This window comes from Cyprinus carpio, chromosome A9 (genome assembly GCF_018340385.1).
Source record: "Cyprinus carpio isolate SPL01 chromosome A9, ASM1834038v1, whole genome shotgun sequence".
Taxonomy (NCBI): domain Eukaryota; kingdom Metazoa; phylum Chordata; class Actinopteri; order Cypriniformes; family Cyprinidae; genus Cyprinus; species Cyprinus carpio.
The window spans coordinates 20,172,436-20,190,758 of NC_056580.1; the positions used below are offsets into that span (position 1 = coordinate 20,172,436).

At 35.9% G+C, this 18,323-nt stretch overlaps 1 protein-coding gene across 4 annotated transcripts in view; it reads right to left on the reverse strand.

Annotated features, from left to right (window-relative positions):
* The window catches only part of LOC109093779 (neural cell adhesion molecule 2-like), a 184,499-nt gene that overhangs the window by 49,758 nt on the left and 116,418 nt on the right, over nucleotides 1–18,323 (reverse strand). For all 4 annotated transcript variants that reach the window (XM_042764060.1, XM_042764059.1, XM_042764058.1 and 1 more), the window contains exons 2-4: nucleotides 7,116–7,190; nucleotides 3,567–3,773; nucleotides 376–519 (exon numbers count right to left, since the gene is read on the reverse strand). In XM_042764060.1, the coding sequence (XP_042619994.1) occupies nucleotides 376–519; nucleotides 3,567–3,773; nucleotides 7,116–7,190 (426 nt within the window). The remainder of the gene's footprint in view (nucleotides 1–375; nucleotides 520–3,566; nucleotides 3,774–7,115; nucleotides 7,191–18,323) is intronic.

Below are 18,323 nucleotides of genomic sequence, written 5' to 3' on the forward strand. Positions count from 1 at the left end.
AATTTTACCTTCAAAGGAGCTATATTTATTGCTGGCTGAAATCACATCTACAAAAAACAACAGATTTTTTTTTTTTCCAACTTGCATGTTAACACTTGTCACAATTGGTTTGGCAAAGGTATACTATTTTAAAAATCTTGCAGTGAAACAAGGTCTTAAATTCTTAATATTTACAATACAATAATACAAAAATAAAATACAATAATAATAATACTTTCCTTTTGTTTGTTTGTTTCTTTTTCTCTTTCTCAAATCATCTCCAGAACAATTCTACAATAATTTTTAACAATTAAAGTGACAATACGTATCTTATCCATTTAGCTGCAAAGGTGTGCTTTACAATGTAGGTGATAGTCAGTATGGAAGATTACTTACTCTCAGTGTCTTCAATGATTTCCATATTGTTGTAAAACCAAGAGACCACAGGTACGGGGGAGCTGGTGACATCACAGACCACTTCAGCCACATCACCCTGTCGAAACTCCTGAGGAGACCTCACATCTCTGAAAGTCAGCTTCTCTGTGGATCATAGCGGAGAAAATTATTGTGAAATGCTACACTACCATTCAAAAGTTTGGGATCAGTAACTTTAAGCGAAAATAGTTTATATATAAATTTTTTTCAGTGTATATACTCTGACATGAGGTTATGGTGCTTACGTAGGAAATTTCAGGTGTAGTTGCACGTCAAATCTTTCCTGTAATGTGTCCTTTTCTCTAAACTGTGCAACTCATCAATAAAACAGCCAAAATTAAAGCAAAATAAACAAATCTGTCTGATTAAGTTGTATGTTGCTAATTGTTCAGTATGGGGCTGCATGTTGGATCAAAGTTGTACATATTTAATTCGTAACACTTCGTAAAATCGAAGCGGTATGAAGATGAAAGAAAGAAAAACGCATGAGGGCTTTGGCATCCTAGTTCAGACCCCCCAGTGAGGAAACCAAAGAAAAATCAACATAAAACAAGGGACATGTCAACATCTACGGCTGCTTGTCATATACCAGGTGTGCTTCCACATCATCTCTGATTATTCACAATTCACAGCAACATTCTGACATACCAAAAACACATTTTGTTTGTGTGGGAAGCTGGTGTAAACATCTGCTACACCGCAGTATAAGAAAATGTGTCTTCAGAGGGCTGTATGATGCTGCACATCCTCATCAGCAAAGTGACTCTGTGTATTGATCTGTGAGTCATGTCTGTTTACACACAGCTCCCACTGCTCTAAATACAACTTCTAATGGAACATAGGCAAATGCCAAGCCTGGAACAAAGTCAGCCACAGAGAAGCAAGCTTGTGAAATATCTCCTGAAATTTTTGCAAGATCTACTAATTAAACACACTGAGGATTAAAATATCATTCTCATACATTTAAAATAAAAAAAGAAAGAGAGACTGGTGAACATTTCATGTAGCCTTGTTTTACCCCTGTGCTTTAAGCCTTTGAAGCCAGAGAGAAATTTCCTCACCCTTGCACCTTTTCCTTTCTTCTTCAGTTTGTCTGGGCTTGGCATGTCTCGTTTTCACTCTCATTCTTTATTACTTTTAGTCACCTTTTCCCAATTAATCCAAGAGTTTAATAAAGGAATCAATTAAGGTGTGCTTTCAAATGGACTGGTTCACTCAAAGATTACAATTCTGTCATTATTTTCTCACTTTCATGTACTTTAAAAAAAAAAAAGAAAAAAGTGAAAAAAAAAAAAAAAAAAAAAAAAAAAAAAAAAAAAAAAAAAAAAAAAAAAAAAAAAAAAAAAAAAAAATGAAAAAAATCTGTGCATTTTTTTGCTCTTTTCCATGTGACTACAATGTACAATGGGAACTGAAGCCTTAAAACTTTAAAGAAAAAGCATCATAAAAAAATATATGCCCATAGATTATTTGTGCATTATATTCTGCAGTTTATATATATATATATATATATATATATATATATATATATATATATATATATATATATATATATATATATATTAATACATTATGTCATTTTGCTTCTCAAGTTTACTTATCCTGATTTAGGAAAGCTTATATTTTTGTACTAGACATGGTAAACTATGGTATGACTTCAAAAGTCTTGGAATAAAAAGTCCACAATTATGTAATAAATTATGATACTTTAATAGCACTTTTGCATCATCTTTGTTCCTGAAGCATTATATTTGCATAAACCACAAGCACTACAGAGCAAAACTATTCCTTTAAAGCACCATGCTAAGGAGCATTTAGTTGACCACAACACTATTCTCCCCTGCCCGTCACGTTTTCCCTCTCAATAATGATGGTTCTCTCTCTGTCGTGTGGTGGCAGCTGTCTCGTTCTTGGGGGAATTACATTTAGCTTTACATCAACAGATTTGTCAAACATCTTCAGATGGAAGACGTCCATTTCCTTTGCATTGTGAGGCTCTCTTTGAAAGCTTTTGGATGTCCTCTATTCACAGGGAAAATCAAAACAGCTATTTCAATGGCAGCATTTCCAATGGTGGAGGGTTTTTTTGTGCTAACACACATAATGTCCTTAGCTATGTAATGGATTCCCAAATAGCTGTGCCAAGATGTTGTTCCATTGTAATTTGCATCAATACACAGTAGTCTTGAATTGCTTTTATAGCCGGGACATGTAACAGCATGCCTCCTTGTAATATGCTGAATAAATCTCAATGTAAATGTATGAACATTTGAGGTAAAAGATAGCATCAAATATAATCTCTTTTTTTATTTTTTTTTTTGTGTCTTTGCATTGACTTCAGCAATGGCTGAAATTGCAATAATGTATGTTACTGTAGACAAACTTTAGAGGAGTGTTCTTTAGATGACAACCCATTTTAGGATATTTAAACACTTACCATCTAACAGGTGAATTGGAATGCAAACCTTATTGTCAGAACTTTAATTCTCCACATGAAAAGCCAACTTGTTATTTTCTCTGTTTAATGGTAGAATAGAGCAAAAAGATAATTATCTAGGTATCTCTGACTGGTCTCCCACCACCAGGCTTTGACAGTGATATGATGTTGAAAGGGACAGCATCCCCACTGCTCAGAGACCACAGGCATGCCAGGAAGCCTGGTATCACCTGGGTGGATTCTGTGTGCTGAGTGCCATGAGCAGGGGAGAGAAAAGCTGCTTGCTTTTCGTGCTGAAGAGTTCCACAATGTTGAATCACTGGTGATTTAAAATCTAAATTCTTAAAATTCTCTAACTGGTTCTGTCTCTAAACACAAGCAATATACTGTATAGTAAATAATGGAACATTAATGTGAAAAGATTTGCTGTGTTCTGGTTCACTGAAGTTCAGTGAAGCTCAGTTCTGGCTCATGTCATTTTCTGACACTCAACTCTTAAATATTTAAACATTTATTTCTCCTGCTTGTTCAACAAAGTTAATTAAGATAATGCAACACAGTTCTTGATCTTGATTTTATTTCATGCAATTAGTTGCACTTAAATTTGCACTTTACAGAATCCTAGTTATTTCTTTTTAAAAAGAAGTTATAAGAATTGTGATGACAATAAAAAGTGGGTATGAGTTGATTTATTAGTTATTTATTTGTTACTCACGGTAGATTTCCAGCACCACGGTGGCCTCCTGTGTATGTCCCTGTGCGTCGCTGGCCTGGCACCGGTAGATGCCAGCATCTTCTATTTTGGCATTGTAGAGGGTGAGTCTGGAACGAACACCTTCATTGTGCAGGGCCACCCGCTGAGACGGGACCATCCGCTCCCCCTGCGGGTTATACCAGTCCAGACTCACAGGCTCCCCAATCACTATAAACACACACACACACACACACACACACAGATATGGTCATAGTACAATACAGAAAAAAAGTTTAGAGAACAACTTGACAAGTGAGAATATAGTTGTTATAACACAATTTTTTTTTTTTTTTTTTTTAAGAAAGTATGTTCTAATCTAAAGGGAAACAAATGCTTTTATGGACACGTTTCACTGCCATTCCATTTGGTGCCGCTGGTGGTGCAGAACTTCCCCTTTAAGGATATCTCTTAAGCCTCTGGTAGTGGCATACACTCTCTCTTTGACTCCCAAACACACACTGCGATAAACAAAACCGGTCATGTGCTTTGCCTTGCAGAAAGTAGCTGGCTGAACCCACACTTGGTAGAAAAGGTGTTTGGTGCTGTAAATCCTGCTCTGCTGGAAGGTCATAAAAAGCATCAGCATGGTGCAGCACTTCTCTGCTCAAAGCATCAATCAACCACACAACGGGGGCCTTCGGCTGCACTACGGGGGAGCGTGAGACTGCGGCTCTAGGCAGACAGGCAGGCCTGAGGATGCAACTGGACCCATGATGCAGCCCTGCTAAGGGAGAAACACTGAGAGCGGACAGGGGGTTATCAGTGAAGGAGCAGAGGCTGATCCGAGGGATGTGAAGGGTTCAAGGAGAGGACAGGATGGCATAATCTTAGACGCTGGACCCTGAAGTGGTTAGGATGAGATGTTAGAGTTTGAAGGGCTCAGGGACAAAGCTTAGTGCACTTCACTGGTCACAAAAACAAATTTTACTGGATCTCCTATTTCACAATCATTTGTCTTCACTTGTGAATGGAGTTTAGTTAAGTTTGGGAAGTGAAAGAGTTATGGTATGGCATAATGGTTAAAGATCTGGGCTGACAGCCAAAAGACTGTAGGTTCAAGCTGTGCAAAGGGAGGGGGATCCATGAGCTATCAACAGTATGCCCTTGACCGAGACACTTGATCCACTTGTCCCAGTAATAAAAAGACTGTCAGTCACTCTTAAGGCTGCATGAAATTGTAATAATAATAATAATAATAATTAATAAAAAATAACTGATTTATTTCCACTGTTTTTGACTCAGTATAACTAAAATAAAATGATTGCAATTATGATTATTACAAAAATAAGTAAATAAGACTGTTTCACAAATTATACCATTGTACAGTAAAAAAAAAAAAAAAACACTATCACAAGTGGCACATGTGTAAATGAACACAGTGCTGCACTTTAAACTGAAATGGCAGGTTATATATTTAATTAAATAAAAGCCTTTGTGATATGACTAATGCATTAAGCCATTTCTCTGTAGATAAAATAATCTTCTAAATCACCACTTACAAGCAAAAACATTTTAGACTTTAGGCTGATCCAATGATCTATTTCAGACATCAGATACAGATTGTATACAGTGACCTGGTTATGTTTTCTAGTTTAGTATGCACTGAACAAAACAGGCTGGTATTATATATAAAAGACTGGATTAAAGTATAGGACAAGTCTTCTACAGTTATCTACCATTATGTACTGTATTCACTCTTCTGGAGCAAATAACTTCCAAAACATGTAGCACCCAAATTAATCTGTCCTACTGAAGCCTAAAATAGAATTTTATAAATACATCAAACCAATAAAGTTTCTCTCACACTCCCCTGCACATCCCAAAGCTATTTTTGAAGGTGAGCATGCTGGTTTGTCTCAGCTAGTTGACCTGAAGGTCTGCAAAGCATGTGTGCACCCTCCATATCACCAGATACATACCAGGTGAGCTAATCACCTGCAATCTGGCGGCCATCCAGCAGGGGTCAGCATGCATCACCCTGTTTAAAGCATGCTGTCAGGAAGTGCTTGGAGCTCAGCAGCAGAGCCCTGCAACCTGACTACAGCTGCTCAGCCATGTGGAAAAGAAAAACAACACCTAGCTTCACCACAAAACCTGCCCAACATAATCTACCCCTGTGCACATGGATCTCCATACACGTTTCCTCCAGTACACTGTCCAAGCACAAACTTGCCTGCGGTTTACAGACAACACTTGACTGGTTTAGAATGATAAGGACCTTTGAGCAGGGGAATTGTGCTGATTTTTAGATGCTTACACAAAGCTGGTGATCTAAAGGAAAAGGTTTCAAACTTTTTAATGGCAAGGACCCCCAAACATGACAATCCTATATACAGTATATTTTCACTATGTGAGAAAAATATTAATTGTGCGTGTACACTACCTTTCAAAAGTTTGGGGATTTTTTTTTTTTTAAATGTCTCTTATGCTCAACAAGGGTCATAAAAAAATGCTCATAAAAATACAGTAAAAACAGTTATATTGTGAGATGCTATTACAATTTATAACAATGTTCTTATTTTATTTATTTTATGGTAAAGCTGAATTTTTAGTGTCACATTATCATTTAGAAATCATTGTAAATTGTGGATTTGGCGCAAACATTTCTTATTATCTATGTTGAAAACAGTTGTGCTGCTTTTTGTTATAAAAATATATTTTTTATTATTATATATTGTGAAATACTACTTTTAGATACTTTTTTTTCAGGATTCTTAGATGAATTAGGGATTTGAAACAGAAATCTTTTGTAACATTATACAGTGGGTATAAACCCCCCCCCCCCAAAGAAAATCACATTTTGTTGCTTTGCAAACTGAAATGAAGATGGGCACAATTTTTGTTTTATCCAGCTGTATTTACTCAACTTATAACTTATAATATCCAGGTGAAAGATATAACACCAACATGTCGAGAAAAACAAAACAAAAAAAAAACATCTTACTCACCTCAAACTTTTGAATTGTAGTATATATGTTTTTTTTTTCACCATTACAAATTGTCAATATAATTTGATTATTCTGACAGTTATTTAATTTCAGATCAGCCTGTACAAAGCAGAATAAGACTACAATATTATAAAATGTAATAACTGTGATAAACACAACATTATTAATACCATATGTTAGCATGGTGATGTTGAACAACTCTTAAAAATACATTTGGTAAAATTCCCTCAAAACAACCCATTACAGCCCCCTGAAGGTCCCTAGAGTCAAGTTTTAAAACACCCGATCTATTTTTGTAAAACAACCAATATAAAAACAGCTGTCAGTCTAAAATAAATAATCAAACATACTGTACACATGCAATGACACACTGGCCCTGGCCATGAAGAAAGCCTTAGTCTTAGTATTCAACACTGCTTACAATGGGAGAGGTTATTTAAGCTGTTCAACCTAAATAAACAACTACTCAAGTCAGCACTACGTAAATTGTGTGCATTCATGCATCTACCTCATATACATCAGCGCCAGAGACGTGATGAGGTGGTGCTGTAGGAAAACTGACCTGTGCATGTGAAAAACTTGGACTCTCCAACACTCAACTCCACCTTTTTTAGCGAGATTGACACCTGGAGGACACCTGGAAAACAAAGAAAAAGAGACAGAGAAAGATGAGAGAGAGGTACAGTAGCAATCAGAAATTCAGCACACGAACCGCAGGTACAACAAGAGTGCTTTACGTGTTCCTCCAACAGAAATCACACCAAACCACAGGTGGCAAAAAAAAAAAAAAAAAAAAAAAAAAAAAAAAAAAAAACCTGTCTTTGCAAGCGGGAGAGATGAGAGGGTAGAGGGAAACTTCTATAAGCCCCCTCCCAATCACTTCAATCAGGCTAGCCAGGTACAAAAAAGTGAGGAAAAGAAAAGGACACAAGACAGACAAAGCTTTGATCTGTCTTTCTTTTTATATATATATACTGTTCTTGCATTGCATTTCAATTTCAGGGAGGAATCCACTAAGAATGAACTGCCCCCACTGGTTGCATCATTTATTTGTATGCATAGTCCAAGTTGTTTTAGCATGCATTTGCCTAATTTAAAGACCTGTGTGGAAAATGAACTCTAGCAGAATGTGTAAGCTCCTTTTTTTTTTCCTCACAGTGAAAGTGAATGGTGACCACTAGTGGTGTGCATAAATGCCAATAGCTGTATATTAATCTGTATCTGTTGCAATAAAATTATCTGTGAATTCTCATAGAACCAGAAGTGGTTCAAAACTAAATGAAGTACCTCTATTTAATTTTAGTGTCTATATAGCATATATGGCTTGGATAATTCAGAAAATAATTAATTAAATTAATGACATTTAAATATATACTGTACAAACTGTATTTTTTATCCCCTTACCCTAACACTACCCCTCACACAAAACTGTCCCTACAAGGACAAACATGACTGGTATTTATAGATTACTATACCATACTTGTGGGAACATTTGGTCCTTATAATGTAGGGAATACCAGGACAACACACACATACAAATTAGAAAAGGCAAAAAAAAAAAAGTATTATTAATTATTTATCATAATAAATGATCAAATATGATCAGAAACAACAACAATCTTTTTTTAATTATTGTAAGTCATGCTTCCATCTTTATTAACTTAATTTAACTTAATTTAATTTCACACTCACAAACATTAAATATTAATTATAAGATTCATGAGTAATAATTAATAAATAAAATAATAATAATAATAATTCAATTATAATATGATTTATAAATGAACTTGTCATTGATACTGGATTCAGAGACTGACCATTGCATTGGACTTATTATTCATGTCTTTCCAAATAAGGCATTCCACAATTGGCTTCCCTAGTGAGCAGGGGTGGTACTCGTCCACTTTTATAGTTTTGTACCTTAAGCAGCTTGAGCAAGTTATATTGTGTTTGTGTTTGATTTAGTTTGAGTTAATGTGGTGATTTGGTTCTTTAAAACTGCTCAGCACCAGATAAAATCACCATGTTCTTCTACCCACAGAGCCAATCATATGGACAGGACAGTGGGATGTCCGGGTTTCCTCGTTAAAAGTGGTCTGTGAATTTGTGGCTCAGATAGAGGTGAGGGCAGCGGACTGCATAAGAATGAGAAAACGAATGCATGCAGTAGCTGGAGCATGAATGTGCGAGAAAGCAGACAAACTCCTTGAGAATGACCAACTTGAGTTCTGTTTTATGTTTTTCACACATCGGCATGCAAAAGTCAAGAGCAAACTGGGCACACATACACACTTGCGAACGCACAAAGAAACACACACTGATGGAGCTCACGGGGGAAGCACTGGCATCTGGCGTAATGATTAATTACAGCACAGTGGGGCTTGAGCTAGTCATCTGGATGGAGACAAGTCTGAGGGTATGTGAGCTGCTGCCCATAGAAACCAGAATATAATTACTCCCCATGACTACTTTGAAAAAGAAAAAAAAAACAAGTCTTCTCATTACGTTTTTTTTTTTTTGTCTTCCACTTATCGTACTGTTCAAACAATATTACATGTTTGATGTCATGAGCTAATGATTGAAATGACACTCAACATTGTGTAGAAATGATCTGAAGATGCTATTACACTGTACGCTTTGAGCCGAGTACTTTACCACCTGTAATCAAAGCATCTGTATCTCACATTCATCAAACATTGGTGAGGGAGGATGTTAGGCAAACTGCCTGCACTATGCTTAAGCAGACTCGCACTCCTGGAACACATTTCCATGTGTTTGATTTCTCCTAAAGCAAAATTCACCTCCAGAAATTTCAGTCAAAGAAAATGCATCACAGTGTGTCAAAGAAAATGCATAATTCATGAATATAAACATTGATCTTGTAAATTTAGCAAACACATGTTTAACAGATTGACAAGTATACGAATGAGCCCCTAAAAAAACAAACCAGCCTATAAATGGCAAAGGTAGATTATTTGTGTTTTCTGTTATTTTTGACTGAAGTTAGTTTGGAATAAAGTTATTTGGGTTCAGGATTTTAATCTTGTTTTTTTTTTTTTTTTAAAGAATATTTATTAATTTATTTTTTTAAATTAATACCTTTATTCATCGAGGATAAAAGACTTTCACAATTGGTCGTGTGATAATTTAATTGCCGTCTGAATCCACATCTGTGAGTTAACAAGAAGAAATCGATTCAAAATTCAGTGTTTAAATCCTTTTTGAGCACTCCCGAACACCGTAAGGTAACGGTGTAATTTGCATACATATTTATTTCTGAAATGCTGGAAAGTTTTAAGTATTTTAAAATGTGTATTATTATATTGTCTATTTTCCTATTTTTAAACAGGAGATTTAAATAATATAATAACAAATTGGATATTATAAAGTTTATATATTATAAAATATGCTTGGAATAATAAGAATACATTTTTCACAATAATAAGAATAAATTTGTAAATAAAATTTATTTTATTTACAGCAGACAATCATGTGATTGGCCACGTGAGCAGCGCATTCCCGGGTTCGTAGGATCACAGAACTCGCTCCTCCACTGTGAATAAATCGCCATACGAATCCATGAGTTTTATCACTGAGGTGATATGTAAATTAATTTTTACAGACGTCCATATGAGAAACAATTACTGTCCGAATCGGGCTTTAGACAACTTCCCTCGCAGCCAGAACTTGAACTAAATGTAATTAAAGCAATTAATTACTTCACACTCACATGAGAGTCGGTTCTCTGATTAAACCTAACTGTCTGTCAGCCAAATAATCTAATTAAACTGATACGAATCAACAGTCATTGGAGCAAAAATAGAGAACACAGTTTTTTCACCAATTTACGAGCTGAGATAATGAAAAGAGAAACAAAAAATACACTATTGACTAACCAGACCACCGATAGGGAAGATCCATACTTTTTGGCATTAAGCACATCTATTTCAAGCTGTGGAACACAACAAGCATGTTGTGATGGAAGAGCGCAGCTCTGTGAAATGGAAAACGGAAGAGTGTGGGAGCTGTAGAGATGAGGTGCCAAAGCAATTAGACGTGCAAATGGAGAGAGCCAGCCACAAATGTGCAGCCTGTGCCAAAATAAGTAATGCCCCAAAATATCAATACCTGCCAAAAAATACTAATAAAAAATTACTGAGACGCAAGAGCACAAACAAACTTCTAATGATAACTAAAAGCCGGAAAGTGCATGGGTCCACCTAATAATATTTGCTCACCCGGGACCCAAGCCCAATAAAAACAGTCTGAAATCAGTGGTCACCTGAGGTGCAGACATAACTCTCTGCTTTACTGTAATTTGTGGTGTTTGTCATTCTGAACAAAATGCCTGTGTAGAAAAAGTGAGTTAGTACTAATTAAGCAGGCAGGAGTGCAAAGCCCCCGGGCTGAGCAACTACACATCAGTCATTTAACAGTCCACTATGGAGTGCTATTCTTCGTCACTGCTACTGAGATAATCTTTAGAATGGGTTTCTCTTAATGAATCGGTCAAACTGGATCACAAAAAAGACTGTCTGAACCTGACCTGATGGGCTAATGTACCACAAGGTAGACCCACACCCTTCTTAGTGATTAACATGAGCTATGATGTTGAAGAGGGAGGGGACCTTAAAAAAAATACATTGAAAATAAATGGAAAAAACAAGGCTAATTCTGAACAGCTGTAAATGAAGAGACATGCATACATTTACTTGTAAACTAACAGCAACATTGACTCAGTTGTGCACTTTTATTTTCACACAGTGTAGATAGATGTGGTTCGAAAAACTGTCTTTCTTCACTGCAGGCCTCCCTGTTTAAGTAGTTCCTCCTTAACCTCTCCTTCCACAGTCTGGACCTGTCCACCTCGTCTGAAGGAACTACTGGATGGTATTGGGCATTTGCACAGCTCTTCCTCCCCTGAGATAAGACCGAATTCTACCACAGTACTAAATTAGGTGCTAGAGAGAGGATGGCTACATTGCTCCCTCTCTCCCCTTTCTCTTTCTGTGCATTCCCTTGCAACCGAAATGTCAAAGTAAATGACTACTGAGAGATCTCTCTCTGTCACCTCTGCCTGCTTACATCTCTCTCAGAGGAAATAGAAATGACCAAGGTGTAAGAAACTGATAACCAAGACACTATGAGTTACACATGGACCCGAGCAAAGTTAGTGGTTTAACAGATGTGGTTAGAACCTTTGGGATCCGTTCAAATCTAATCCTTTGGAGCAAACCGAACCCAAATAATTGTCTAGGGACGAGCGATTTCCCCAAAGTGCTATCTAATTACGTTTAAAACCAGCTCTGAAAGTCGCCAAAATAGATTTGAGCGGCAAAGGAAAGGGTCAAGCTCTTGTGAAACTGATAAATAGAGGCAAAGGAGAATTGAGCATGAACAACTTCTCTTCGACGAATCTGCTGGGGTTTGTAAGTTAAGATTTCATTATGCAGAAATTGAATCAGATTCTCCGTCTAGTCCGTGAGAATTTATTATCATGGCAGAATTGACTTGACACTGGGTGACCTGCTTAAATAAGGAAGATGTGAATGAGTTGAATTCAACTCTTCAGGCTGACAAAGTGGCAAGTGCGATTGGCATTCGGAGAGGGACAAGTCTTACCTGATTTAACTCAGTGGCTGTATGCTTGAATGCAGGACAGAAGCTCAAACTGAAGCCAATCAAGTTCTGGATGCATGTAAAATCCTTCTCTTATGCAGAATGACTTCAACCCACAAATAAGATACTAACCACCCACAAAACAGATTGTGGTGCTTATTCAGACCAGATGACCTACCATTAAGGTTAGATTACATGTAAAATACAGAGAGGGACATGTTGGAAATGTTAATTGTTTTCTTTCTTTCTCTCGACTGTCTAGGTCCTGCTGTGTTAATTAAATGCAGACATCATTTCTTTATGTGTGATGAGAGTTGCTTTTCTTCTTTGTGTGATATTAATCTGACAGGAGTGCAACCATGAGCAGAGAAAAAAAGAAAAAAAGAAAAAAACTCAGAATGATTTAAAGAGACCATTCATAGCCATTCTCAAAGGATACCTTCTGACTGGACTGAAGTCTTTTACCAAGGTCCCTGTTAACTGGAGCCCGACCTTACAGTTTGTGTGGCACATTTCAGCGTGAACTATTTTGTGAACTTGTCACAATGTGATGCTGGCTTTGCAAAAAGGCTGTTTTTTTTCTTAAAAGATTGAATGGTGAACTATATTTCAACATGTAGGGAAGAACTGTAAGTTATTTCACTTGTGGAGAAGTTAGTCAGTCGTAAGAGGTCATTTTGGCTCAATTTAGTCAGTAATTCACAGAATTCTTAAAGGTGCAGTAGCAAAATCAAAGAGAGAATGGAAAATAATCATGCAAGACTTGAACATAAGGTGGAAAAAAATATGTGCAACAAGTGTTGTGCTGGTAAGTCTATATATTACGTGTTTGAAACCCTCACCACAACATTCCAAACTCATATGACTTTCTTCTTTTTTAACATAAAAGGATATATTTAACAAAAATGTCCAAACTGCTATTTTCTAAGAAATCTAATTTGGCCTTGGCAATCAATGTTGCCTTGGCAACTAACTAAAAGAAAATTACTAAAACTAAATAAAAATAAAGTTAAATTCTATATATATATATATATATATATATATATATATATATATATATATATAACATATATATATATATATTATATATACAATATAACAGCATATGACTAACAAATAAAAATGACTAAAATAATAAAACAAACTAAAAAAAAAAAAAAAACTGAAAATATAAAAATAAAAGCAAATTCTAAATATTTGGTAACACTTTACAATAAGGTTCCATTTGTTAACATTGAACTAACAATGGAGAATAATTCTGCATTTATTAATCTTAATGTCAATTTCAACATTTTCTAATACATTATTAGAATACAAAGTTGCATCTAATAACATTATTTAATGGTCCTGAGCTGACATGAACTGACAGTTCTAGTTTTATTAATTTATTAACCAATTACTAAATACTGTAACTAATATATTGCTCTATGTTAGTTGATTTTGGTTAATGCATTAACTAACATTAACTAATGGGACCTCATTGTAAAGTGTTACCAAAATATTAATTAATACTACACAAATAGTATATAAATGATACTAAAATAACACTGCATGGGTTTGGAAAGAATATAAAGGTAAGTAAATGATGACAGTGTTTTCATTTTTGGGTGTACTGTTCCTTTAACATAATTCTGTGCCCTGTTTCCTTATTCTAGAGTTGAAGACAGATTTACTTAAGCTCCTCTGTAGACACACTGTTGATGTCTCACACAGTCTTCAATACTGTCAATCCGTCTGTGCCAGGAGGACTGTGCAATTTGTCAGCCCCAAACAAACAGTGAGGAATGCTCACCACGCTTGTGTAGCACTGACACAAATAAATACATTTCTCTCGTCACTCTTCAATCTTCTTTCTCACACCCCACCGGCGGTCTATCGCTTCAGCCCTCCTCAAAAATGAAACCTGTCACGCCGATACATTCCTTTATCCCCTTCAACTCGCTTCCATGTCTGTATAGCAAAAGACCCCTCAAGTTGTCCTCTTGTGATCTGCCTAGTGGCTAAATGATAAATATCCAAATGCATGAGTGTTTTCCTCTTTGTTACAGTAATTGAACAGTTTGCAGAATGTCAGAAAGGAAGGGATGTAAACACAGTGTGGCAGATCCAGTGCTATGTCACATACTCCCCCGTGCTGGGACGCTGCCAGTAAATATTAATAAGCCACTACATCAACCGAGGGTGGTCCCCTGTCACAAGATTAGCATAATCAGTGCAGTTAAAATGGCCGCCTTACTCCGAGCAGGGGAGGATAATGACGCTGATTGAGCGTGCCCTTACACAGGCTGTGATATATGGCAAAGTCACCAGATCCTGTGCAGTCGCCGTGTGATTTGAGGAGCGGGGACTTGTAGGGGATAAAGGAAACCTCTCTGGGATTGAGCGGCATGCCAATCATCCTGGACACTGATTGGATGGAACGCAGACTGGCCCTGTGGTGCAGGCTCAGGTTACATGAAATGTTTGTTTTTGTCTACATTGATTGCCAGTTTGATTTCTGTATGAGCGGTCAGCCAATCAGAGGGGTGTATAACTCAAAACCCTGGGAAAGGCTAAGGAAGGGTCATCAAAAGATGAGATCATCATCATGGAGAGGACTGACACAGTTTAAGTACGGAAAACCTGATTATTGTGTTTATTCCTTCGTCAATTAAGACTTTAATGAAATTTGAAAGCTCACAGCTGATTTTTCCACTTACCAAATGCTTTAAGCATGCAAAATCATTTCAGAGACTAAATACTTGACCAACAGAATATGATGTCATACTCTACGGCTTCTGTTCTGTAATAAATGATAAATAATAAATACAATACGGTTCAAAAGTTTAGGGTGATTTTTTTTTAAGAATTCTGAAAGAAATTAATGCTTTTATTCAGCCAGGATGCACTAAAAGCTGTTCTTTTGAACTTTATATTCATCAAAGAATCCTGGAGAAAAAAAGTATCATGGTTTCAACAAGCAGAACAACTGTTTTCAGACATGATTTTTTCAAACCAATCAGCATATTAGATTGACTTCTGAAGGATCATGTGACCCTGAAGACTGAAGTAACAGCTGCTGAAAATTCAGTTTTGCCATCACAGGAATACATTTTAAAATACTAATTAAAAAAGAAAAGTTAATTTACATTGTAATAACATTTCACAATATTACTGTTTTTACTTTATTTTCAAGTTTAAAAAAATGCAGCCTTGGTGAATTTAGGAGACTTTTTATGGGAAAAAAAGAAAAAAGAAAAAAGAAAAAAAAAAAAGAAAAAGAAAAGATTATATATATATATAAAATTTAACATTAAAATTTTATTTAAATTAGGTTATTACTCATTCTATTAGTGACTAAATATTTATTCATTCTAATCTGCAGCATTGGCTCAGCCAATGGTGTGAATTTGAGGCAGGGCAATCTGTTCATCCAAAGAGTGATATATGGAAGGAGTATTCTATGGTAGTGCAGAAATAAGATACTTCACTTTTAAAGAGGCATTCAGAGAGAAAGCTATACACAACGAAAAAGCAACTGGACAGAAAAGGTTGAGCAGAGCTGCACTTTATGCAACAAAGAAGCACAACTATGTAGCAATTGCCAACTGGAGTGCAGATAGTGACTCACAGTTAGTAAGACCTTAAGTAGTAATGAAAAGGAAACAAAAAAACTATGTTATATTTGATTTTCTAACCAGTACTTGCAGAATTTCCATTACGCAGCACACAGCGCTTTTCAGGCCCATATAACAGAAAAAACTCTCGTATTAGTCTGAAGCAGCAGGGGGGTGTTAAGATCTCATTACAGCATTCACATGCAGGGCCACTTATTGGAAAAGAGTTCAAATGGTGAGAGAAGAATTTACTGTTTGCTTTTCTTGTATCTGCAGCAAGATTAGGCAACATAATGTGACTAGTCTCAAAACAGATGATAATTTGGAGAAAATATTAGTCAGAATGACTCTCCAGACAGACACACAGAGAGAGAAAAATGGATCAATAAACACAGATGAATCGCTAAACTATTAGTGTGTAAAGCAAAATAATAATTATCAAATAAAACATAAAATTTATTTTATGTTAATTTTTCATAGCAACATCAACCAAACTGCACATTCACATTAATCCCCATACATTTAATAAGTTATCTAGCACACAAAATACCTTAAATATTATTCTCGACCCAAAACACAAGAAAAACTGTGAGTAATGGTGCGGTGCTATTATATTTGCTAGCTAAGGCTGATATCAGATATTTTGACTTGATCTTCAACCCTACAATAATTTGAATGCAACAACACTGGCACAAAATATGTCATGGGTTATTCCCATTTTTTCCAGTAGGATAATGTGATTTTCAGTAAATGTGACACAAAGAGTCTTACTAAGAGAATTTACTCATTATGAATTAATCATCATAGAGAGATGGATAGATATAACAATAGATGGAGAGAATGACAGATGGATAGATAGAATGACTAATAGATAGCTTGATTAATAAATAATAGAGATGGATGGATGGAAAGATAGAACAACAGATGATGGATAGAATGATGGATGGATGATTGATTGATAGATCAATTGACAGATAAACAGAACAATAGATAGTTGTATGGATGGATGGACGGATAGACAGAAAGACAGAGAAATATACTTTTCTTAAAGGACCTCCTTATGAATTTTAGAGGACATCCCAGAGCTCATCTCAGGAGAGCTGTATCAACATCTGAGTGTGATATGAAATAGAATATACGCTCTTATCTTAGAGGCATAATTACCCTCTGTGAGCAGCTCGCTACCGAAGTGACCCGGGCCATATGGAAAACACAAACCCATCTTCGACTCTTTATTGACTCTGTGTTGCGGGGGCTGCATCACTTTCCATAAAGCGCAGTATCTCCATCTGAAAACACCTGCCCAGCAACAGCAGCAGAGACCATGGAAACGCTCGCCAGTCAGTGATATGTTCCCAGCTTATTATAGAGCGGTGAGATATTGGGGTATTTTTAGTTGATGGAGATTCCTTCTTAGTTATTTCTTTCTCTATCTCTCTCTCTTTTTTTTTAAACAGGACCATTGACGTAGATGTTGTACACTCTTTCCTCATAATCTTGAGGATTTAATATAATCCTCAACTCATCACCGCCGTCAGCTGAGTGGCTGTGTGCATAAAATACTGTCTCTGCCCTGATTCTGAAAATCTTTACAGCACTGTTTTCCGAGCTGTGAGTTAACTAGGCAGAAAATAGGAAAGACCAAACAAACAAAGCACAGTGTGCCGCCAATCAAACCGCATGATCAAACAGGATGTGTGTAAGACTGCATCTTTGTGAGAAATGCAGGGATTTGGTGTCCCAGAAAATCGTAATGAAGTAGCGAGGTTGTCAAGAGACTACACTCAACAGCTGCCGCTTTTGTTGTGATCCAACAAATCTGAGAAGCATATGAATATTCAATTACATCATTTTTAATACAAGAAACAATTAAGTGGAGTTAAATTTGCATGATATGCTGAAATGGTTGAGAAAACAAGCAGTTATCAGTATAAAATCAAATAGTGGAACCAAATTAAAGTATTTCAGGGACAACATTTAATAATGATGAAATTACTAATAATTAATAATTAATTAATAATGACTCACCAAATATTACACAGTTTTACTTAATTACATGATAAGCCAAAATTTAAGAGTTGTAATCTATTTCAATTTACATTAAATGCATATTAGATGTATATTAGTAACAAAGGTAGATATTAGTTTAGTTTGTGACTGAGTGTAATCAGTGTAAAATTTAAAATCAGTGGACTGAATAAATTGTCACACAAAATGCAGCATTTCATGACAAAGCAGTTACTTTTTTAAATATTTCTCACAAAAAGACAAAAGCCATTAGCACTTTGTCAGCAAAATTGTAAAATTCTAAACCTAAAACTGATTTTGTGCATAGAATTCACACAAATTCAGCGTTTGTACACTACATATTTATCAATAAATACTATGTCACACAACATGTCCACAAAATACTCTAATCTCTACAAAATTAGTTCCAAAAAGGAAGGATAAAATTTTTAAGTTAATTAGTGAAAGCCATTCAAAAATAGCGTTTAACAATGCCTGTGGGCCCATAACAATCCCAGTGGAATTATAGCAGGATCAAACATGAAATA